Source organism: Fusarium falciforme, chromosome 5, assembly GCF_026873545.1.
Source record: "Fusarium falciforme chromosome 5, complete sequence".
NCBI lineage: Eukaryota > Fungi > Ascomycota > Sordariomycetes > Hypocreales > Nectriaceae > Fusarium > Fusarium falciforme.
In genome coordinates, this window is record NC_070548.1 from 973,129 (window position 1) to 995,800 (window position 22,672).

The window sequence follows — 22,672 nt, forward strand, 5'->3', positions numbered from 1 at the left end:
GTTAGCCAGAAGGACCAGAACCAGAAGCCGGATCTAGCATCCATCACGACCAGTCGTCGACTCGACGGCCTCGATAGTCATGATTTCTGGGGCAGCGGGCGGGGAGGGTCTGTGTGTTTCCAGGGCCTCCGCGTTTTTTCCAAGACCAAAAGCCGCGCTTATCCCTTTGAGCCCGTCATCAGGCCCGTGCTAACCCCTGTCGAGGCTCCGTAGGGGCGATGCTAATGGCATCCACTGCGGCTCCGCAGCTTGACTTGCATGAGCCGCAATTGTCTTCCCCGCATTCGACGTAGCGGCACGCCCCCCGGGGACGCCCCCAGGGGGAAGTGGTGAATTCACCTCCCACCGGCGCCGTCCGTGATACGGGGCCCCGGACTTGAGCATCAGTTGGGGCGCCCGGGGATGCCTCATGAGAGCTTTTTTTTTCGGCCTGGGGAAGGGCAGGGAACCGGCAGGAGCTGTTCTGTCTTGGGCTCAGGCCGCTCATGTGTCCTTACGTACCATACCCGATTGACGACGTCGTGACTCTGATCACACGTTTCCGCCGGCCCATGGGGATATCTGAGATCAAGTTCCTCGAGTCCGGGGAGGGCCTGACCTGGCTTGATTCCCCAGCTTGCCTAGGTAGGCATTTCTTGGGGTTGTACGCGCATCATCATTGGCTGTGGCGTCTGACCTCGCCTGATGAACATGAACCGCCGCTGGAGCCAGCAAGCTTCCGTCCGAGGGAGGGGTTGACATGACAGTCCGGGGACCAGGAAGCTCGATTTGTTCTCGTGGAAGTTGATTTCCTTCATCACATGGTTAGCATGTTGTTTCTGGCGGTTCCTGTCTTTCTCATTCCTGCACATTTCTTGTCTCTGTGTCGCGGCAAAGGCGGGCGCAGATTCGGCCATCATGACTTTTCTCAGCCCATTTGTGGGGTTACACATTACAAGTCCTCGTGCCATGAGCTCTTCTCTCAGCCGAGTTCCTGAAATTTCTCACAAAGGCCGGGATTCTGCAGGGGAAAGGAGCATTCTCGGCATTCATCTTTTTTGTTTTGTGCGCCTCTTTGACACACTGCATCATGGAGGAGTTGGGTTTGTTTGACCAACCCTTACCTCTTTTCTCTTACTCCTTTTTCCTTCACAACGCCAGGAGAACAAAACCAGTCGACTGCCTCAAGCTCGCCCATGCTTCGTGGACCGCTGCTATACTTCTATTAGTCTCAGGAGTTGTCAATCTGCGGCGCTTGCGGCGGCAACTCAGGGCGACGAAGGTCCGAGCTGAGATACACGACATACAACAAGACACACGTCAGCAAGATGCATCGCATCGTAGAAGATTCAAAGTCAAGTCGGGCAGCGATTGAGGGGCTATGTTGGCAGTAGCAATTACAGCCAACAATTTGCATTGATATGTATAAACCGGGTCAAAACAGAATTTCCTCCCGCATTCCCTTCCCTTCCCTTGGCTGGGGCCGCAAAACACCGAAACTATTCCCAAGCGCTTGCAAAGCTAACAGATATTCAGATGGATCATTTTTGTCTCGCTTCCTTCCTCTCGGCTCGCCTCGGCTCGCATTGCATTATGGAAGCACTCAGGCAGCGGCGGGGACCTCGATCGACTGCTCAACACCGTCGGCGGTGGCCGAGTTGATCTTCTTGCCAGTCTTGGCAATCTTGGTGAGGACGGTCTCGTAGGGCAGGGCGGTGACGACCTTGGCGGTCTGGTTCTCGAGGGAGACCTCGTAGCTGTCGACGCCTAGACGCGGGGTAATGTCAGCTCCTGGCTTGAAGCAGCGGTATGCATGGCGCTATAGGGGTGAAGAGCTGTCTGGGCAGGCAGAGGGGGACATACCATCGAGCTTCTTGAGGACGCGGTCGATAGCGCCAGAGCAGCCGCCGCAGCTCATGGTGACGTTGAACTCGTAGGTGTGGGCTTCGGCCATTGTGATGGTTGGTGGTTGGTGGTTGGTGGTTGGTGGTTGGTGGTTGGAGATGGTGGGGTATCAAAGGGAAAGCGATGCGTCGAGATTACCGAGAGTGATGTTGAAGATGAGAATGGGGAATTGCGTAGATGTGGTCGTCGAGGTGGTTTTGTAGGTTGCGTAGAGTTGTAATACGGTGAGTTGCTGACAATAGAGGCGATGGTGAATTAATAATGGCTGGGTTGGGCTGGCTCGGCGGCGGCTGGGCGCCTTTTTTGCGTTTTCCGTCCCGCGATAATTGCGCAATTGGGAGGCGCCCCGTTCAAGCCGGCCGAGGTTCCGCCAATTCCAGATCAAGAAGGAAATGAAATGGAATAGACGCTGCTGAAAAATTGTGAAACTTGCTCAAGACACGGGGGAATTATCTGAAACATGCTCTTGTTTACAATTCTTCCGACGCTGGCCGTTTCCATCCTTTTTCATTTTGTAAGCAATGAAGGAATTGGGCATGATGTTGCTGTGTTACCAAGTACCTATTGATTTGAGGCTATACGCTAAGCTTACACGATTTGTCGATCTTCCATCTCTCGTCATCTTAGTTGACAATGCCACAACCACGACATCTATTTAGAGAAGAGGACACATTTTCTGTTTGAATTGAGACTTGCTACCAGAGTCCGAGCGCCATTAGCCGAGTTGAGCTCATCTTCGTGATGGCTGATGTTGACTACCCTAGACCTTCAAGTTGACAACTTCATAATTGCGAATGAATAGATATATCTAGTAAATCATGTGACGAATAGATCTTGAATTATATCACCTATCGTGCAGATTGACCTTGGCGGCATAACTAAGGTATCAGTAAACAACTCGGCACGTGCCGAATCGCCAACCCATGCAGGTGCGATGACGGGTGTATTTCCTCAAGAAAGCTACATTTGAATCTCCGATCAGACGCCAACCGGACATCAATATCTCGACACTGAAATCTATCCCAACACACCTACTGTTCACGCACACGCCTCGCAAGGGAAAAAGCAAGAATGGGCTGATTCAACTACCGGCGCTAAAAAGGGGACTTCCTTCGGAAAGCTCTGACCCGAGCATTTCATCATCACCTCACTCCCCGTATAAACCTCGCAAGCTTCCAACGGAGGAGGGACGCCGCATAAGTTGGGTGACGAGAGAGAGAGGGAAGCTCTGCGGATATGTAGCCGCACATATCGGAAAATCAAGTGCGTGGGAGAGTGAGAGGCTCCCAACGGGGGACAGCCCTACCACAGGTGATGCACAACGGTCTGTATCGCCATCAGCCGCATTTCAGCCTCATGGGTATACCCACGAGGGTTTGATATCAAAGCACGCCCGCAGTCCCCCTTTCCCCTGCGAGTCTCGCCATACTGCGCTTGCTCCACCGAGATGACGCTTCTTCGAGAAGAAGCTACAGGTGTGTTCGATGCACACCTCGCTGTGCCCCTAGGTTACCTAGCGCGAGCGGATATCTGGCCGAATAGCCTCAAGCACGCTCAGGTGATCTGATCTTTATACCATGAACCCTCCCGGCGGATGCCACCGCAAAAGAAACCCGGCGCTGCGGTCGCGGGACTCCGGGCAGTTTCTCGGCGAAACCGGTTTTTCTGGACGGAGCGGACTCGGCCTTCCGCTCTCTGCTCTGTGTGTCATATCTCGGGTCTGGGTTTCTGAAGAGGCAAATATCACCGGAGTGGTATGATGGAGAGCCGTTGTTACCGAGAGATATTTTTGGGCAAGGAAGAACTGTCTGAAGATCATCTGCAACGGGCCTCGCCGGCCGTTACGAATACTTTTCGGTTATTCGACATGGCAAGGTCTTATCTTTCGGTGTGTGGTTTGCTTGGGTTTTTAGCCGGTGGGTGGGATAGTGACGAGTCACATATGGTTGATGTCGCCACGATGAGGATGGGGTTGTCATCTTGTCATGGGTAAAGTGGACAAATGCCATGTTGGGACTCGATATGCGTTTGATCGGCAGAGTTGTTCTGATCTGATCCAGAGGACATACATCCTATGCGATGATGCTCACCAAGGGCGTTGCCTTGGAATCTCGGCGACTCTCACGTTGATGCGCGGCATCTTTACACACCCTTCGTCGTCTACCATGTCCTCGTCTACCTCGGTCGTTGCCCACACGTCGTTCATCTCATCCATCCACTCCTCGAGCTCCGCCTCCTCAACAAACTCTCGCTCCGTGTCGGTGTCGACGTGCTTCATGCGCACCGTCTCGCCTGGAGAAGGCGACGACACAATCTCCACCCGCGGGTGCACGTCGACCCCGGCCACGTCGTCCCTCTCCTCGTCTGGGATCGAGTCCGGGTCCCTGGGCAGGTCGTCCCAGACGACGTAGATGGCCCGGAGGTTCCTGGCCCACGCCATGATGCACGCCAGGTTTGGGATGCTGTAGTAGGCGGTAAAGGCTGGCACGGCTAGGTACCCGATGTCGCCGCAGAGGGGGCGATTGCCACCAGCCTCATAGTCGCGCTCCATGTGCTCGACAAAGTCATACCAGCTGTCGCGCGGCACGTACAGCATGTCGCGGTCGCGGTCAAACTCGCGTATGAGCGTCATGCCCAGCGCTTCGTTGTCCTCAGGGTCGCGAAACTGCTTGGTGGCCTTGTTCTCCTTTATCCAGCGATGGGCGACCTTGCGTGACTCGTAGCATACAAACAAGGCCACAGGAGTCGGCATCTGGATTGGAGCTGGCGGCATTCCCGGGACCAGGTAGTGCATCAGCCATCTGTCTCCAAACGTGTGGAGGGTACCATTGTCTTGGCACGTGGCCTCCCAGATTCTGGAGCGGAGCTCTTTTGGGAGCTTGCTGAAGAGGTGGAATTGGTTCATCTTGAGGTGAGTTTGAGTTGAGTTGGTGATGGTGATGAAGAGAAGAGGAAGAGATGACAGAATCATGGAGGGGCAGGTCAAGACGCGGTTCCACAATGTGGCGTCTATCACTACGCCAAGTCATCTCCCTTGACGTGAAGTGTTGATATTGTGATATATTGGCAATTCAATTGTGATAACAGGTTGCTGGGATATAAACTATCCCTTGCAGGTTGGCTGCTCCATCGGAGGACAAGATACAACAACTCACGAAGCTCGACATATGATCCAGCTATTATTCACGAGCGGCAGCCTCAACTCAACTTGGATAACTCGGAGTGAATGTTGATAATCACAAACCAACTTACATATACATCAATCTCACACCTAGAACCTCGACTCAACCTTCTTCAGCGTGTCCTGTAGCGCCCACTCACTCCTGCTGGCCTTGCTCCTCACAGAGTCAGCCTGCTCCTCGGTGAACCCCCTCGCCTCGACCGCAGGATTATATCCCAACTTGTTCTTCTGTCCGACTGTGTCCGAGTCAACCACCGGCGCCGTCTTTCCATCAGCTCTCTTGTACACCGTCACCACCACCGCGCCGCCCAGACCAAGGTTATGCTGAAGACCGTACTTCGTCTCTGGGACAGCACGGTTGTTGGCCCAGCCGCGGAGATGCCACACCAACTCCGCGCACTGCGCGATGCCCGTTGCACCGAGGGGATGGCCCTTGGAGATGAGTCCGCCTGAAGGGTTGACTACGTACTTGCCGCCGTACGTGATGTCGCCTGCTCGGACGAGCTCGTGGGCTTTGCCCTTGTCGCAGAGGCCTAGGGCGTCGAGGACGATCATCTCGTTGGCGCTGAAGCAGTCGTGGAGTTCGACGACTTGGACGTCTCGAGCTGAGATGCCTGCTTGCTGTGTCGCCTCCTTTACTGCTCTTTGTGTCATCTCGTAGCCCATAAGGTCAATGGCACTGCGAGAGAACAAGCTCGGGGCGTCGGTTGCAAGACACTGGCCTGCGATTTCGATAGCCTGTTCGCGGAGGTGCGGCCGAGCCTCGAGGAAGGCTTCAGACACGATGATGGCTGCGGCACCACCGTCTGAAGTTGGACAACACTGCAGCTTGGTCAGGGGCTCGTGGATCATGGCCGCCTCGAGGATCTGCTCCTTCGTGTAAACCTGCTGGAACTGCGAGTAGGGGTTATTGGGCGAGTGTGCGTGGTTGACTCGCGCAATCTCTGCAAAGTCCTCGGCCTTGGCACCGTACCTGAGTATGTCAGCAGCCAAGTTTACGTCGCTTATGGAAGTTGCTCACTTCTCCATGTACTCTCTCCCAGCGTTGCCAAACATCTGGGCCGCACCGGGAGCGTTGGTAACACCCCTCGTGTCAGCCATCATCTTTGTCGTCGGCCCCAGAGGATTAGCCCTGTCTTTAAAGAAAGACTGCAGACTCCCCGGCATCATCTTTTCAAATCCAACAACCATGACACAATCCGCAGCGCCGTGCTGAACAAGCGTGCGAGCCATGTTGATGCCGGTACTCCCGGTGGAGCAGTTATTATTGACATTGTACACGGGAATCCCCGTCAGGCCGAACTGGTAGAACACGCGTTGGCCGCAGGTACTGTCGCCGTAGCAGTAGCATGCCACGCCCTGGTCGACGTCGTCGTAGTTGATCTTGGCGTCTAGGAGGGCCTTGACGCCGGCCTCGAAGCCGAGCTCGGTGTAGTCGACTTTTCCACGGGGCTTGATGAACTTTGTCATGCCCACGCCTAGGACGTAGGCGGATGATTTCTTGGAAGGCATATTGTGTGGTGATTGAAGCACTTGCTTTGTATTCACTGGAGTTTGTAAAAAGAGAAAAAGAGTTGTCTAGAAGTTGAGGGGAGGAGAAGCAGGCAGTATATTAATCAAGTCACAACACCCCAGGCAGATCATCCCCAGATCAAGACCCCCGGGCATTTTAACAAACCAACAGAAACAACTTGTTCAAACAAGGTAACTCGGCTCGCTCTTTAATTCGACCTTGCATCTTTGTTACCCCAGCTTTTTTTGCACTTGAATGCGGGGAAGGGACAAACAAGAAGCCGAGGCTGTTTTGCTCATGATGACCGTTTGCGCCTCGGCTTGTTGACTCAGGCGGAACATTTCACGGCCCGGGGTATTTTGTGTCTTCGGGGTTGTTTCTCGTGCTTTTAATGAATTGTCCGATGGAATAAAAGGGACATTGAGAAGACCGTTTTTGGATGATTATTGGGCTCGGGCAATTAAACGGTGATTGCTAAGCTTGTCCGGCTTCCGTTGGATGGTTGCTGATTCTATCGGCCGAGTGACTACGGCTCCGGGAATGTATCGGCCGAGTTGGACAACATGATTGCTATTCTCTGTCAAGATGACAAGTATAAAGTCGAGCATGAAGACTTGTTCAGGGTATCTAGATAAACATACCTGATTCACAGTGTTATTCTCTGTCTTTGTTTAGACCTGAACTCTTCAGCTCAAAACCCCTTAAACCTCACTTACACCATCACCACCACCCACTGACAACATGCATATCTTCCTACTCGGCGCATCTGGCCGCAACGGCTCTCTCATCCTCCAATCAGCTCTAAAACGCGGATACACTGTAACCGCCCTCGTCAGAAACCCATCCATCTTTACCAACACAAGTCCAAACCTCACCTTAGTCACCGGCTCGCCCACCTCTCAACCCGACCTTGAGGTAGCACTTCAATCTCCCACTCCCCCAGACACAGTCATCTTTGCCCTCGGCCATCGCAAGACTGGAACCTCGCCTTTTGCTGCTACAGCACCAGACTGCCCCCATGATCTCATGGAGAGTTCAACAAAGGCCTTGTTGAATGCCATCAAGGCTACAAACCTCATCAAGCAACCCAAACTCATCGTCAACTCCTCTCAGGGAGTCGGAGCCTCCATGGCATCTCTTTCAGCACCCATACGCTTCGCCCTCAACTACAGTAAAGCCCTTCGAACAGGTCTGGACGATCACACCAATGTGGATGCCCTCGTGAGAGAGAGTGGCCTACCTTTTGTCCTTGCTCGAGCGTGCCGTCTCACTGAAGGAGCTGTTACTACCATTCGCGCTTGGCCAGATGATGGACGTGGTGCTCCAGGATGGTCTGCTGCTGTATCCAGGGCCAGTGTCGCAGAGTGGTTGGTTGATGCTGTTGAAGGGAGCGACTTTGATGGAAAAGCACCTGTACTCACCAACTAAGGGGCAAGTCTTCAAATAGCGAACATGCCATTGTGAGAAACGGCCCCTCTGGCTATAATGAATTGTCCAAATTCACCATCGTAGATCAATATATGCCTGGAATATTTTCATGATTCAAGCACTAGTGTCATCAACCCTCCGAGACAACATTCTTCATGGTCCTCTTTCAATGGCATCAAAAAAATAACCCCCCCAAAACCAACCCCTATTTCTTAAACCCCTGAGCCCCACGCCCGCCGCCGATATGTCTGTGTTCAAGCCGCAATGAATACAAAGTCCCTCCTTTGACCATCTATCTTGATGCGCCCCCCGCGAGACCATACAGAAAGGTGACATTATATAAAATGCGCCCTGAAATCAGGTAAAACACTCGCCCCAACGCCCGCTGAAACTTTCCAGGGCCGAGCTGTGCCGTGCCCGCCCAAAGAGTAGCTGTTTGTTTACCTTCGCCGTTGTGGCTCGCTCATCTACATCAAGACCCAAGCCGATACCCCTTCACAGCTCCCAGGACAAAGGAAAGTGATATCAAGATGAAGTGAAGAAACATAATGACAAAGAAGAGAAGAAAAGGCAAAGTAGTGCCTACAGCATCTGGCAAAGATGCTCCAAAATCCGCTCAAGACGCATACATACATATCCAATCAAATCAGGGGACGTACTCATTCCCAGCCTTCCCATAATATCCAACCGTCAAGATCACTGACAGCTGCCGGCACCCCTACCGGGGTTCTCTGATACATGAACGGCATGTGAGGGTGTCTGTATGCGTCCCCTTGGAACCCATCGACAGGCCCGCCGGGAGGAGCAACTGGGACATTATCAAGATTCATGTTGGTTGCCCTCAAGCAACGATCCAACACCACGTGAAGCCCTTGTACAACCTCCTCTGGTTGGAACTCTGGCTTCTGGACGCAGTTGAGCACCACCGAAAGGCACACCACGTCCTTGGTGTCGCGGCCACTGATGTTGCGAATCAGCAAATCCAGCGTCTTCTCCACTGTGCTAATAAGCCGTGAAGGCGACCATAGCACCAGGTTCTCCGGGTTATAGGATGGGTAGTCGTCCGATGAATCGGGAGACATGCGCAACGCTTGCGAACCAAGCCCTGAGCTATCAGAAGCCGGCCGCACTGCCGACCGGATGTAGAAGCACACGCTCAGGGCCGCTTGGATAATGTCCCTCTTGAGCACTTGATGGTACATCTCGGCGATATCCTGGAAATGGGCCAACATAGGATCCAGCTCGTCCAGGTACTTCATGATGACCATCGACGACCTAAGATATGCCCGAGAAATCTGGGCCGGCGCGTCAGGGGCGCCAATGGCAAATGGCCGGTACAGCGCGAGCAGGGGTCGCCTCACATGCATGTCGAGAATGACCCGGGACCGCCACTGTTTGCTTTTCTGTGCGTCGCTGAGGATGCCCTGCCGGGGGAAGATATAATTAATGTCGTCGAGGAATCGCTCAAGCTTGGCTCCCACGTCCAATATCTCCTGGTAATCGCGGATCGTGTCAATGCGGTTCAGCATGTGTGCCACCTTCATCCGCACTCCCAGGGTCATGGCCGCGTAAACCTGCATCTGGTTGTCTGTGACCACATCTATCGGCTTCGACGGCGGCAAATCCTTCATGTCCGGGAACAGTTCTGCATCATCCAGGTTCCGGGGTGGCCGGCATGTAAAGTCTCCATCTCGGACAAGGCAAGGCAAGTTGCTGGCCAGAGAAATATGAAGGTCCATGTCCAGGATTGTGAACCACATTCGGCGACGCATCTCGCCCAGGTACACAGGGACCCGGGGTTCAAATTCGGAAGGATCTCGATGCAGACCCATGGTCATAGCCATGCGCACGATGGATCCCAGTGATGTCCATGAGTCCTGGATCCGGGGTGTAATCATCCGCTGCGCATGCAGGAGGAGCACCTCCACCTGAAGTACCGCGAATTCAACCAATTGCTTCCCCCTCAGACTGTCCAGCCAGGTCCGTACGAGGGCGCAGGCTGTCGGGATATGTACGCCTTCTGCGCGCTCATTGCCGAGGCCCTTGGTCTTGGTCTCGAATCGGGATGCGATGGATAGGAGTGAAAGTAGTTGTGGGAGAAAGTATTCGGATTGCAACTTGCCCTCCCAGTACAGGTTGTACTGCTCCGTGAACATGGGCAAGTGCAGGATTCGGTAGATGGTTTCGGATGTATCAACGTAAGAGTCGATGAGTCTATCGCATACCGACTTCTTTGGCAGGATGTCCGTCATGCGCTTATGAACAGGCATCATAGAGTCAACAAAGACGGTGATTGGGGAAAGCGACTTGCGATACTCGTCGAGGAGTGCCTTGTGGAACCTTCTAAAGTTCACCAGGGTGTCTCGAACCCCAGTGACGTTGTGGATATTGGCCATGAAATCCTTGGCTTCGTCAAACTGGTCGCATTTAGTATCATCCGGTGCAGCAGCAGAAGGGTACCTACCAAGTTAAGCAAGACACGAGGACTGTTTTGACCATGGTACCTTGTTCTCAAAGCCCCTTCCTTGACCGTCAACCCTCTGATAGTCTCAGAGGACGCCGCGATCAGTCTGCCACTAGTTTCAGAGGCGACAGGGCTTCGCGCCATGAGGTGCCTCTCTAACCTCTCCATGCGCATCGCCAGCTCTTCCAACGACGTCACATTTGTAGAATCACCGTTGCGAACCGCCCCGTACGCCGAGTCGTTGTTGGGAAGAGGAGTGCCCGAGGTAAACATGGCCGGGCCGCAGTTACGCTTTGTTGGTCGAGCAGGTTCTGGCATCTCGCTGTCAGAGCCATCGGAAAGGTTTGCGGAATCATGATCGACGGCATATTTGCAGGTTCGGTTCGATTTCTGGCATTGGGAGCATGGACAAAGGCGATCGCATCGCAGTTTTCTCTTTCGGCATTCGGTGCACGACTTTACGGGTCGCGGTCTCTTGACGCTGCGTTGCTGTTGCTGTTGCTGTTGTTGCTGCTGTTGGTGGTGAGTAGGCGCATGGCCCTGTGAAGGTGTCTGCTGGTGCATGTGGTGATGCGGTGGAGTCTGCTGCGACAGAGGCGTATCGTAAGGAGTAGAAGCCAGAACGGATGGCGGAGGGGGCGCAGCGCCCACGTCGTGGGTATTCGAATACGCTGTAGCCATCCCAAGAAAGACGGAGGTCAGGCGACAAAATTTAGCCAAGTCGAGATGGCGCGGAGATTGAGGGAGCTTGGGAGGTTTAAGGAGTCGAGCTACTGGTCGGACGATTGGTCGGCCGAGAGTGTAAGTGGGATCGAGCAACGACGGCACGCCGACGAGAAGACAACGACGACAGTCAACGAGCGGCGGTCGACCAGGCTGCGCAGACCAGCGTCGAGATGCTCAGCGGCGATGGAGAGATGTATGTGATCGTATACGGACGGAGATTCAGGCGGTCGACGACAGCCTCGGCTGGGGGAGGTAGGCAATGTTGAGTCGCAAGCGCGCCGAACTGGCGACGGACATGACGGATAGCGAGGGTAAAAGGACTCGAGCAGATGGCGAGAGGAGGTAAGAAGAAGCAGATCTGACCAAGGCGAAGCCGACACGAATAAGTCAGAGAGAGGCACCACCACACACGCAGACTCGGACAGGTTACGGGGCACGGGTTACGGGGGACGGGGACAGCTTGGACCGGTAGGCTTTTGGTCCTTCCTTGGAGATGGGGCGGCTTGCCAGGGTCGTTGGACTTTACCTTGTTCGTACCCAGACACAGGTCGACGCCGTGGAGCTAGAGCGCAGGCGTGGTCCGTCGCTCTCTTTTTCTTGCTGTCTGATTCAGCCACACCAGACACGCGCACGCACGACTCTCGAGCGATTCGGCAGTGCAGTGCAGAGTGCGTGCACCTGCGAGCTTTGCTTTCTTCGCCAGACTGACCCAGTGGAGCTGAGCTGGTTGGGTTGGGTTGAGTTGGGCTGGGGGAGATGGGCGGGAGAGGAGAGAGAAACCGATGGGGGATATTAGTTACAGGACGATTCGGAGTGGTGGTTCGTCGCGCAAGCCGGACAATTGGCAATTAGCTACAGTAGTCCAGCCCAGCGCTCAAGCTGACTAGCTTGTACCGTACTGTAGGACTTTTCGTGGGGTGAAAATGGCCGGCCAGTGGGTGGGCGATGAGTGGGATGGACCAACGGTAGTGCCAGAGCCAATGCGGCCCTCAATCTCTTGCCAACCTATGCAATGAATCGTCGGAGCGGCTCGACACGATGGATGGGGATGGCGATGGGCCACGAGGCGCTGAATTGCAGCCCAGCCCAGCCCGGAGCTGGATGTGGTGGGGGGAGGATTGATCGGCCGATGGTGACAATCCCCAATCCCGGCTCTTGGTATTGATGCTGCAAGACGACGCCAGAAGGGTCTGGTCCCGACGGTGCTGTCGATCCTTTTGATGCAGGGGGTTGTCGAGGGTAGAGTGCGGTACTGTACAGACTCAATAACTGCCAGCCTCAATGGCATCTATGCTCCCGGCATGAGCTTTATCTCCCGTCGTCAACTGATCGGGCATTTCAAAAGAGAGAACTGCAGTTCCCATCGGGGAATCGATGGATGTGCTAGCGTCAGACCGAGCTGTGTTGTTGCGAATAAGGTACGTACCCAGGACTTGGATTGGATCCTCCCAATGCCACGGAAGGCAGGTACCAAGAACAGGGCGCGTGCCTGCCTGCCTACTGTACTGCTTCCTGCTTGCTGGGGAAGGGGCTGAGGGGCATCCGCACCGTGACCGCCGTCGGAGCCGGGTCTGGGCCTAGGCCCTGGAATGACGGGTCTCGACCGTCAAGCTTTGCAGCTCGGCCCATCGCCTCCCAAGGATGGACAAAGGCGCATGAATCGCACGTGATTGCTCCGAAACCTTGGGCCTCTCATCAACAATCCGTCACATCACAGGTACAGTACCTGCAATCCCATTAAACTTCACGTTTTGATCCGTCCCCCCTTCATGAATCAATCACCACGAGGCAGCTCGTGCTAATCCGTCCCATCCCGCCATGATCGCCAACCTCGATCGTTCGCCTCCACTGACTGCGTATCTATCCGCCACCCGTGACACACTAGAGCTATCGTCCAGACAGCTCTCGAGCTCGAGGCATCAAGCGCTGGTCCACGGCATGGCACGTGCTGACCCAGGAACCCCCATCCACCTCAGACATCGACTCTCCGAACCGAGAGAGGCGGGGGAGCAAGAGAGAAAGGATAGGCACAGACCGCGAAACGGAGACGGGAGAAACGGTCAAGGGAAACACTGTCTGTGACACCAATAAGCCATTCGTACTCGGCATACTCCGTACAGTACATCTTGGCCTGTCACCAGGTTCACCGCAGCCGCAGGAATCCTCTCGGCCGACCCATCTCCAGCTTATCCCCAGTCCCTCCGCTTCCTGTAACCCCCCCTTTGCCGCCATGTGCAGAGCCGTGCTCCAGGCAGGCATTTCCATCCAATCCCCGGTCACCGACGGCAGGACACCTCTGCTGCGCTCTGCAGACATACAAATTGCGGCCTTGCAGTTCGCCCATCCATCCCGAGGCCAGACCAAGCCCAAAACAAGCCTTTGGTCGCCGGAGCCTGTGTCTGCAGACGCCAAGACAGGACTCGGAGCATGGCGATGCCCCCCTCCTGATCCCTTTTCGGCTCGTTTTGATCTCCTTGAGCTGGTTGTGGCGCCGCCCGAGGAAAGCCTTTTTCAAGCCAAGGACCGTCTGGCTAGCCAATGTGCCCAACTCGTGGGACGGCAGCCCAGCAACTCGTCATTGCCCGCCTCCCTCCCGCGGACGCCTCGTGTCATGTCTTGCTTGCATGCATTGCCGGATACCCTCCTTCATCATGGTCACTCATTGCATTGTCGGACGAATTGGTCCTCGGAGGCTAGAACCTCTCCACTCGGGTTCGCCCCCGGCGGACGACCCCAGACGGCGAGGCTCGACAACCCCATGGATACCTTGTATCATGTGTTCCGCACAATGTTGCATGCGCCATATGCGCTTACCTGCCGTGGGCTCGCGGGATTCTGCTGATTTGATTCCAGTCCAGTCCAGTCGGCCGATGGCTCGGGCTCGGATGCATGCTCCCTGCACCCTCTCTGTTGAGCAATTAGCGTCGGTTCCCTCGGCTCCGAAAGAAATCTTGTCGACGATGGATCAGCAAAGAACCCACGCCCAATGTCAACATTTGCTACGCGCGGGCGCCGATGCTGACCGTCTCCGCGATGGCTGTGGTTATTATTATGCTGACCAGCATATCCCGGGACATGCTCCTAATATTCCTCGTCTCTGGTGTCAATGGCTTCACTAGCCACGTCCCTAGTTGGTCCTAGGACCAGTTGGCTTGTTACCAGTCGTATTTCATTACTTCATGGCCCCGCGTGGCACGCTCATGGCGATGCAAAGGTAGAGACTTGACGAGCACCAAACTTGCCGGTATACCCTGGTCTCACACGCAGCTTCTCAATCTGGTATAGTGGGAATGCTTGTTTCAACAGACCCGGAGCAGAAATTCGCCTGGATTTTCGGAATAACCTCCTGAGTGAGCTCCTCCTGTCTTGGACCGGGGTCAATGGCACACCAACCGCGATCCAAGGCCAAGGCAGGGCTGAGCCTTTCCATCCGACTATTCTTGATTGCGTTTAGCACTCTTTTCATCATGCCACACTTCCGGCATGCTATTGGCTGCCGTGTCTTGGGTTTAATTGTCTTCTACCGCCCATTCTAGAAACCTTCATCTCCCGGATGCGCGCTTACTCGCTGCTAAGATGCTCATTTTGATGAATTGCCGTTGATGTTTTATTACCTGGAGAGAGCTTCTAGATGATCTGGGGAGTCTTGGCTTCCAAGGAGGGTCTCCTAGCGGAAATAACATGGTAGCAGCTCAAGATCTTGTCGAGATTGAGTGAGACATGACCATCTCCGGTTGGCCGTCGCACCATGGCCTTCCTGGTCTGGATTCCTTATTCGACAGTTCAATCATGGGCAAAGTCGATGCTCAATTCGGACGAACGGTTGTCGTCTCCGTTCAGTGTTTCACTAGACACCTATTGCATGAGTTCATATACCCTCACCGGCCACCTTTTACAACCACTGTCGATCGCCATCGACACCTGTTGAACAATGCCGTCTAATATGTAACAGCCATGGCAAAAGCCTCAAACCTGCACCTGCACCTGCACCTGTACTACACGATAGCTGGCCTCACCGGTCGTCCTCGGGCCAAGCCCCTGGAACCCCGTCCCCGTTCGGACCACGCTCCGCCTCCGACCCAGGCCGCTCCGGCCTGTCATCTTCATCTTCATTCCCCTGACGTCCAGTAGCAGCCTCGTCGACCTCACCAGTCGGGCCGGCTGTGACGCCAAGCATCTGCATCAGTCGGTTGAGCAGCCCCGCCTGATTGCCCGCACGTGCGTGCTCCTCTAGATCCCGCTGCAACTCCTCGTCGTCGAGCAGAGCGGCAAGTTCCACGTCGTCGCCCTCGGCGCCGTTGTCAACCGCAGCCGCGTGACGCGCAAACATATTACGCATACGCGCCTCTATCTCGCTGGGCGGAGCTTCGGTCTGCCGCTGCCTCTCGCGCCAGGGCAGTTGTGTCCCTTCGCTGGTGAATATGTTGTCCGCCTCCGCAGGTGGCAGGGGGTCGAATTCGTAGTTGGGCTGGGCATCAAGCAATTCTCGAGGTGCCAGCGCCATGAGTGACGTCTGACCTTCGAGGAAGGCAAGTCGGGTGGCGCCCTGGTCTGCTGGAGAGTCATCCTTGGGCAGTACGTTTGTGTCTACCTTTTCAAGGGTATTGGCTACCCTTTCCAGTACTGGAATGGCTTGAGCGTTGTTCCAGAGATCCTTTGCCTGGTGGATGTAGAGTTTCACCCAGAACGACCTTTCATTGGAGTCGGCGTTAATACCCCAGATAGATGGCGGTGTATCGAGGTTCAGTTCCTGGAATAGCGCGCAGTATAGCCAAGGAACTCGCCTCATGCCCTTCTCGAGTTCTTCGGCAGCGCGGGTCGTATCGCCGAGCTGCAGGTGAGCGAGCACCAGGGTTTGCCTTAGGTATATCGTGTCTCGGTTTTCACTCGTCTTTTCTACCTCGTTGAGAAAGTCGATGAGCCATTGAGCCTCGTGGGCTCGAATTGCAAGGACGTGGATAAAGTGCCGCATGGCATAGGGGTCCTTGGGATCCAGCGTGTAAAGAAGCTTGGCCCACTCCAGAGCTGTTCGGTAGGTTCCCTTGCGAATAAGGCTCTTGAGATAGTGATATCCAGCCAGCCAGAACTGTCTGTTCTCTGGTCGGCGGAAGTCGAGACGTGCCTTGCCCTGCTCGATGTTCTGGCGGAAGGCTGAGGTGGTCACGCGACCAAAGGTGAAGAGGGCTCGCTCGCATAGTTCGGCGGCGAGAGCCATGTTCTGATCCTGCTTGGCGACGCTGCTGACCTGCAGGAGTGTTGATACATGGTATGCTAAGATGAGTGTTAGCTGTCATGCTATAAATGTTAATATCCAATCTGGTATAACTTACGGACTTCCTTGAGCAGATGAACCATGCGCATAGGATCACCAATGTGCACACATGCGAAAAAGAAGGCCTGCACAGCATCATAGTTCTTGTCGTGGAAATACGCATACTCGGTCCACGACCCGTCGGGCGCCCTTCCCACCTCCTTCATAGTCAAACCTCCAGCGCTCTGCCTCGGCCAGTGCTCCCGTCCCTGGATAAAGACGTTGCGGCGCAGCGACACCTCTGGAAGCTTTGGCGCACCTGGCGGAGAGCGGAGGAACGTCTCGAGGTCGACTTCGCGCTGCATTTGACCTCGTCGGTTTCGGTTGCGTTCCTGCTCTTCTTCTGCCTCGGCGGATTCTATGACGTCGCGGCCAAAGAGGTTGCGCATCTCGTTGACAGCACGGAGGTGGTATGGGTTTATGGTTAGTAGTTCGTTGATCCGGCGGGTTGATTGAGTTGAAGCTGCGGCTGAGGTGTTTTGTGCGTTGGTGGTGATGTTGAGTTCCTTGATGGCCTTGTCGATTTCATCCTCCTCTTCCTCAACTTCCGGCACTGCCGCAGCAGAAGCCTTCTTCTTCTTCTTCTTCTTTTTCTTCTTCTTGCTCTTCCCTGACGTAGCCGGCTGCTGCTCCTCACTCACTTCCTCTTTGACCTGTTGTTCCTCCTCTTGCTCCTCATCCTCGTCCTGCGCATCATCATCGTCATCGCCACCTAGAGCCGCAAAGAGGCTCACCCGAGGCTTCGGAGCTGCAATAGGCGCGGTCTCCTCCTCGCTCTCATCCGATTCCTTCTCTGCGAGTCGCTGCGCCTCCTCCAGCTCTCTTTGCTTCTGGAGCTTCCGAAGCTGTCGGCTCGACATGTCTGAGGCGGGGTGTCGAGCTGTTACCCGACTTCAGAGCCTGATGTTGATATGTCGATAGAAGTGGACGGCAAAGATTTCCCCGGGTTTAAAGTTTGAGAACAAGAAGAAATTTACTTGATCTCAGAGTAATAGGCAGACATGCTCTGCTTATATACTCAACTTCTTCGTTTGTTTGAATGGACGGATGTGTCACGCCGTTGGGCTGATGACGTTTGGCGGGGCAGTGAGAGCAACGTTTTGTGAAGGCCCCTCGACCCTCTTTCGAGATGCTCGACCAATGGATAGGCTAGGATAAGACCTACAAGGGCTGACAAGGTGTGCATACATCCTGATGAGGCTTGTGAATATCAGCCTTGAGCTGCCAGCCTTCCTCGAGAAGCTTCTGTCGGTCACTCAACTGCAGCCTCGAAATCTTGTCTTTAACCGCGGTCAACCTAAACTTTCTGCACCTTCACTTCAGAGTGTTGCGTCACTGTAACTCAGAGACCTGGTGTTAGCATCATGTCACGAAAGAGACAACAAATGAGCTTGAAATCATGTATTAAGCAGGGAGCATCAGCTCGAGCCCTGTTTGCATCAAGCCCCATTTCCTAGTTTTTGCATCATGGGTTATCGTGCTCCTCGTCAACTAGGTTCTTCATCTTCGTAACCACCAACCCCGGGCCATGCCAGGCCATTCCTTGTTTTCCATTGTTATTTCATCAATTCAAAAAGGGTCAAAGCAAATCCCCTTGCAGCCTGCAATGCAAACCACCCGCAGTCCCGCCCGCTTCCAATACAATCCTAACTCCAGGCCAAGTGGCCTTGTTTCTGTGGCGGCCGAGCTCTGGCTCGTGATCCCGTCCAAGCCCATATGCCTTTGCGCAGTAGAAATGCAATCGTTCCCAAAGCCAGAGCCGTGTGTTGATACATCATACAAGGCAATTAGGAATCTTGTGATACCAAGATCGCGTCTTGGTTTGTTGTAGTTGTCCGAGAAAATGACTGCCCACCCTCTTCGTAGACGTCAGGTCTGGCGTAAAGCCCATCTTTGTTTCATAACCCATCAACCAATCCGTGCAACGCCTTCCGTTTATTGGGCGGCAGGCGTGGTATGGTACTGAGGTCGGTTTCCTCCTCGACCACCTCGTCCATAACCGCGACCACCCCGGCCACGTCCCCGGCCTCGGCCCCTGTAGTTGCGGTAACCACCGTCAACGCTACCTTGGCCAAAGGTCTCCATGTTCTTTCGCTGCTCCTCGCCCCGCCATTCGCGACCACCAGGCTTCTGGCCGCCATTCTCGGCTCGCTCTCTGGACTCGCTGGAGATGTTGTCGAAGAAAGACCTCGACTTGTTGTAGGCAACAGGAACATCGTCGGTCGTCGTGGGCTCGGGGCCCTCGGTGGTGACTTCAGGCGTCTCTGTCAAAGGAGAGCCAGCAATGGCCTCCTTGACAACGTCCTGCTTGTTGAACTTGGCATTGGACTGAGCAAAGTCAAAGTCAGAATCAGGCACCTCGACCTTGGCAGCGGCAGGTCGTCCACCACGACCACGCCCCCGACCAGCGGGTCCACCTCGCGAAACAACAGCGTTAACTCTCATTTCATTGACCTTCTTGGTCAGGTTGTCCATAGCATTTCCGCCACTGTTGCCCAGCTGAGCCATGGCAACTGCCACCGCAGCTCGGGCAGCATTGGTTGCGTCCTGTACATTACCAGGCGCGGCAGTCACGGGAGCCTTGTTAGCGGCGTCTCCTCCGACACCAGGAAGCGAGAAGGGCTTGGCAGCAGATCCAGTCAAGGGAATAACGGGAGTGATCCGGTGGTTCTTGGGTCCAGTGGGAGCAGCAGGCTTAGCATCCTCGGGCTTGGTGGCTTGTCCATTGGCGGCGAGACCGGCAGCCGCCTGCTTGACCTCCTCAACCGAGGGCTTCGAGTCGACGGGAGGAGTAGGAGCATGGGCAGGTTGACGAACACCTTGAGCCAGAGACTTCGGCTCAGTAGGGGGCGCAGCTTGTCCACTTGGCGTGGCCGCCTTGGCTCTGTCGGCACCAGGACCGATAGGAGCCGGCTTCGAGTCCTGTGAAGGGCCAGAGCTGGGGGTAGCACGTTGGTTCTGAGGGCCCTCCGGGGCGCCAGGGACACCAGGACCACCGGGGCCAGGAGGGAAAGGATAGTTGTTCCAAGGACCAGGGCCTCCAGGGCCTCCAGGGCCGTTGGGACCACCAGGTGGGAAGCCTTGACCAGGAGGGAACCAACCAGGAGGGGGAGGGTACGGCATGTTGCCGAAGTTGGGGCCAGGTCCGGGTCCAGGTCCTGGGGCACCGCCACGGCCCCAGTTGCCAGGTGGTGGACCACCATAGAAGTTGTTGGGTGGGTAAGGGCCTTGACCGAAGGCGCCGGCGGGAGGAGCGTTCTGGTTCGGGCCCTGAGCACCAGGGCGAGCTCGAGCCTTTGATTCAGTTAGCAGTTGCATCTCAAGCTGCTTTGGCAAAAGAAATTGGATTGAATCTCCCAGATCAGAAGGAAGGCAACGGAAATCTCGACATCATTTTTTGCGCTTTTCCGATGTGACATGTTTTACATCCGAAATATTTCATCATATGGGAGTTGATACAGACAGCATTGAAGAGGTGACTTACTCCGACGATAGCAGGGTCATCAGGGACAGCTGGAGGCTTGTTCTCCTTGATGCTGGGGTGCTCTTCGATTCTCAAGTCCTTGACATCGCTTCCACGGAAGACGATGTACTCGTAAACTTGGTCCGAGGGAGCAATCTCCTCCTCCGGTCGACCTTTACGGCCTTCCGTTCCGAATGATCTCACATTCTCGAGAGATACTGTGGATTCGTCCGAGTTGATCTCGTGGAGGGTGCCAACATAGCTATCCTGGAGTCAGCGACGGTCGCGGGCGCGGATGAATCGCGTGCGGGAACATACCGAATATCGCTCTTTGAGATGAGGGAGATGCGAGACCTGTGGCTGCATAAGCGGGCGAAGACAGGCGTCAACGACCACGTTTACCATACCCGAGAAATTCAGACATGGCCGAATCGAAAAGCCACGTTCAGCACGTGGCGAGCTGGAGAGAAAAGACGCTCGAAATGCAAAAGACAGAAATGAAAGTTGCAGCGAGATGTAGCAGGAGGTAGAGGAAGGGGAAGAAGAGTAGGAGGGAGGGTGTCGCGTGTGGAAGAGGTGGAGGTTGGGGGAGGTTGGTTGTGTGGAGGTAGAGTTTTGTGATTGAGGAATGAAAAGAGAGGCTGGAGGTTCTTGAGCAGCAAGCCCTGCTAGTAGCAGTGCGGGGCTAAAATGTGGATATACCTCGGTAATTTTCCGGGTACTTCTTTCGAGCTCAGGTTGAAAGCAGGTTGCGAATAGGGTAGAATGTCTCAAAGAGAGCCACCAGGGGCTTGAAAAGAGAAAAATTCGAGAGGGGACTGAGAAGAGTTTTTTAAGTGCAGTGGTTTTCACCCTGGACATTTATGTAAGCTTTGATGGAAGCGAGAGACCGGGGTACGTTTATAGATGAAGTAAACCTATATCAGTGGCAGTCAAGAACTTGAACAAACTCAATTCATGAATCCCAAACCAATGAATTTGCTCTCCTATGGATTACAATCAGAATAGTAACACCTGACTGTCTGGCTGAACGTTCACTGGCATTGACGGTATTGCCCTTATCATGCCTTTATCACAAACGATTTCAAGCGACCATACTATCTGCAGCTGGCTGAATAAACGCCAGCTGTCGAAAGTTGTATGTACTGTAAAAGCGATGGTCTACATCTAGAATCATGAAAGCATTCCCAAACCCCTGCAACGAAACGAAACGAAAGGACGCGTAGACCTCGTGCACCGAGGAACAAACCCGTGCAAGCCGAACCTGAAAGTGACTGCCTAAAACTCCATTACGTAGCCGAAACCCATCTCATCGGAACTTGCTGAAAATGACTGCGATGATAAGAATCACCAGGACTGTAATAATGGCAATCGTAATCACCCGATTTGTAGCCATCCTGTAGATCCACGGTCAGTGTTTGGCCATGGACATCAACTCCTGAAGGGGCCACTTTACCTACGCGCCATTCCCCTTAGCGTCTTAATACTCCTGTCCACGTATCCCTCACTCTCGAGTAGTCGGCCGTGTGTGTTCTCGATAATCTCTCGCTGTCTACCAAGATTGGCTAGAGTGTCTGCGCCGATTGCTTCCGTCTCGTTGGCAAGGGCCTGGCTGGCCTTCAAGCGCTGGGTGCTGCGATCAAGTCGGTCTGTACCAGAAAGCAGCTGCTGGCGCTGCTCCATATGAATATCGGATGATCCAGCGGGGTCGTCTGTGTATCGCGATCCGAAAAGGGCTGAACGGTCGGAAGAGAGGGTTGTCAACTTGCGACGGGCGCTATCTGTGTCGGACTCGTAGTTTCGGAGGCGTGGATTGACCTTGGTGCGAGAGCTGGTGGGAATGTTTTGCTTCTCCAGGCGCATTGCCGCAAGCTTGATAGCCACAAGTGTTAGCATTCAATGAAAGAGTATAGATAGTTGCGCGCATTGTAGCGTACCTGTTCATCAAGCTCCTCAAGGGCTCGCTCAGCCTGGCTGATGGCGGCCTTTCGAGGCTCACCCGCCAACTCAGGAATCTGATCCAACTTTTGCGTCAAATCAGCCTGGATGAGCTTGAACTCGGCCTCGTAAGAGCTAAAGAGCTCAGAGCCAGCGTCGGTATCGAGAGGGTTCGCCATCGTCAAGGGAGGCTGGGTAAATGACAGGTACTCGTGAATCGGCTCGAGCTAAAGACACTTGGTCGCAAGTGAAGTCGCGGACTGGTCTAGAAAGATTTATAGCTGGTGGTGGAGGATGAAGCAGTTATCGCGCAATGCTGGGGTGATGTTAGATCCAAGAATGGTCGCTGCGGTTTGACGTTCTCGTCAGCTCTTCCGGGTTCGTCTGGCCCGACCGAGGACGGTTGGTTGCCTGCGTATGACATCTTGGCCAATGAGCGACGGCTTCAGCCACACCAGTCTGGCACGTGATTATTATGGTCCGTGCACACTGGAGCGGCCGAGATATTATCTGGAATCCGCAGCCAAACTTTTCTTCCTTTTCTCTTTTTCTCTTCATAGAAAGTTGAATCCCCCGGATTGCGAAGAAAAGCGGCTCAGCGTCAAGACCTCGGTCGAGGGCGTCGGGTTGAAACAAGCTGGGCAGAGTAAAGCAGGTTTCCTGCACGGCGCTTTTAAGAATTGGCGACTCGATTTCACGTTGACCGATCCCGTTGAGTGTTCGACATGCCTTGGTTCAAACCTTTGGCATTGCAAGCATAGCTA

The 22,672-nt window shown here is 54.5% G+C and overlaps 7 protein-coding genes and 1 pseudogene across 8 annotated transcripts, besides 1 other annotated feature; 1 reads left to right on the top strand and 7 right to left on the bottom strand.

Moving 5' to 3' along the window:
* Positions 1-1,582: 1,582 nt before the first annotated feature.
* Positions 1,583-1,933, bottom strand: NCS54_00655400 (Hypothetical protein; the record flags this gene model as incomplete). The annotated part of the gene is made up of 2 exons (XM_053152007.1): positions 1,583-1,746; positions 1,843-1,933. The coding sequence occupies 2 exons, from the start codon at positions 1,931-1,933 to the stop codon at positions 1,583-1,585; spliced, it is 255 nt and encodes an 84-aa protein (XP_053007982.1).
* Positions 1,934-3,970: 2,037 nt separating this feature from the next.
* NCS54_00655500 (Hypothetical protein) lies at positions 3,971-4,789 on the bottom strand (the record flags this gene model as incomplete). The annotated part of the gene is made up of 1 exon (XM_053152008.1): positions 3,971-4,789. One exon carries the CDS (start codon positions 4,787-4,789, stop codon positions 3,971-3,973), a length of 819 nt encoding a protein of 272 aa, XP_053007983.1.
* Positions 4,790-5,155: 366 nt separating this feature from the next.
* On the bottom strand, positions 5,156-6,577 carry NCS54_00655600 (Acetyl-CoA C-acetyltransferase; the record flags this gene model as incomplete). The annotated part of the gene is made up of 2 exons (XM_053152009.1): positions 5,156-6,038; positions 6,087-6,577. 2 exons carry the CDS (start codon positions 6,575-6,577, stop codon positions 5,156-5,158), a joined length of 1,374 nt encoding a protein of 457 aa, XP_053007984.1.
* A 742-nt stretch (positions 6,578-7,319) lies between these two features.
* Positions 7,320-8,006, top strand: NCS54_00655700 (NAD(P)-bd-dom domain-containing protein; the record flags this gene model as incomplete). Its single annotated transcript, XM_053152010.1, has 1 exon — positions 7,320-8,006. One exon carries the CDS (start codon positions 7,320-7,322, stop codon positions 8,004-8,006), a length of 687 nt encoding a protein of 228 aa, XP_053007985.1.
* Positions 8,007-8,665: 659 nt separating this feature from the next.
* Positions 8,666-11,554, bottom strand: NCS54_00655800 (annotated as a pseudogene). Its single transcript has 3 exons — positions 11,357-11,554; positions 10,471-11,217; positions 8,666-10,423 (listed from the first exon to the last, which is right to left on the bottom strand).
* Positions 8,666-11,554: a sequence feature.
* A 3,654-nt stretch (positions 11,555-15,208) lies between these two features.
* Positions 15,209-17,367, bottom strand: NCS54_00655900 (Hypothetical protein; the record flags this gene model as incomplete). Its single annotated transcript, XM_053152011.1, has 2 exons — positions 15,209-16,467; positions 16,527-17,367. 2 exons carry the CDS (start codon positions 17,365-17,367, stop codon positions 15,209-15,211), a joined length of 2,100 nt encoding a protein of 699 aa, XP_053007986.1.
* A 1,075-nt stretch (positions 17,368-18,442) lies between these two features.
* Positions 18,443-20,394, bottom strand: NCS54_00656000 (Hypothetical protein; the record flags this gene model as incomplete). Its single annotated transcript, XM_053152012.1, has 4 exons — positions 18,443-19,801; positions 19,992-20,232; positions 20,289-20,324; positions 20,378-20,394. The coding sequence occupies 4 exons, from the start codon at positions 20,392-20,394 to the stop codon at positions 18,443-18,445; spliced, it is 1,653 nt and encodes a 550-aa protein (XP_053007987.1).
* Positions 20,395-21,279: 885 nt separating this feature from the next.
* NCS54_00656100 (T-SNARE coiled-coil-like proteiny domain-containing protein) lies at positions 21,280-22,087 on the bottom strand (the record flags this gene model as incomplete). Its single annotated transcript, XM_053152013.1, has 3 exons — positions 21,280-21,367; positions 21,427-21,842; positions 21,908-22,087. The coding sequence occupies 3 exons, from the start codon at positions 22,085-22,087 to the stop codon at positions 21,280-21,282; spliced, it is 684 nt and encodes a 227-aa protein (XP_053007988.1).
* Between the last annotated feature and the right edge of the window lie 585 nt (positions 22,088-22,672).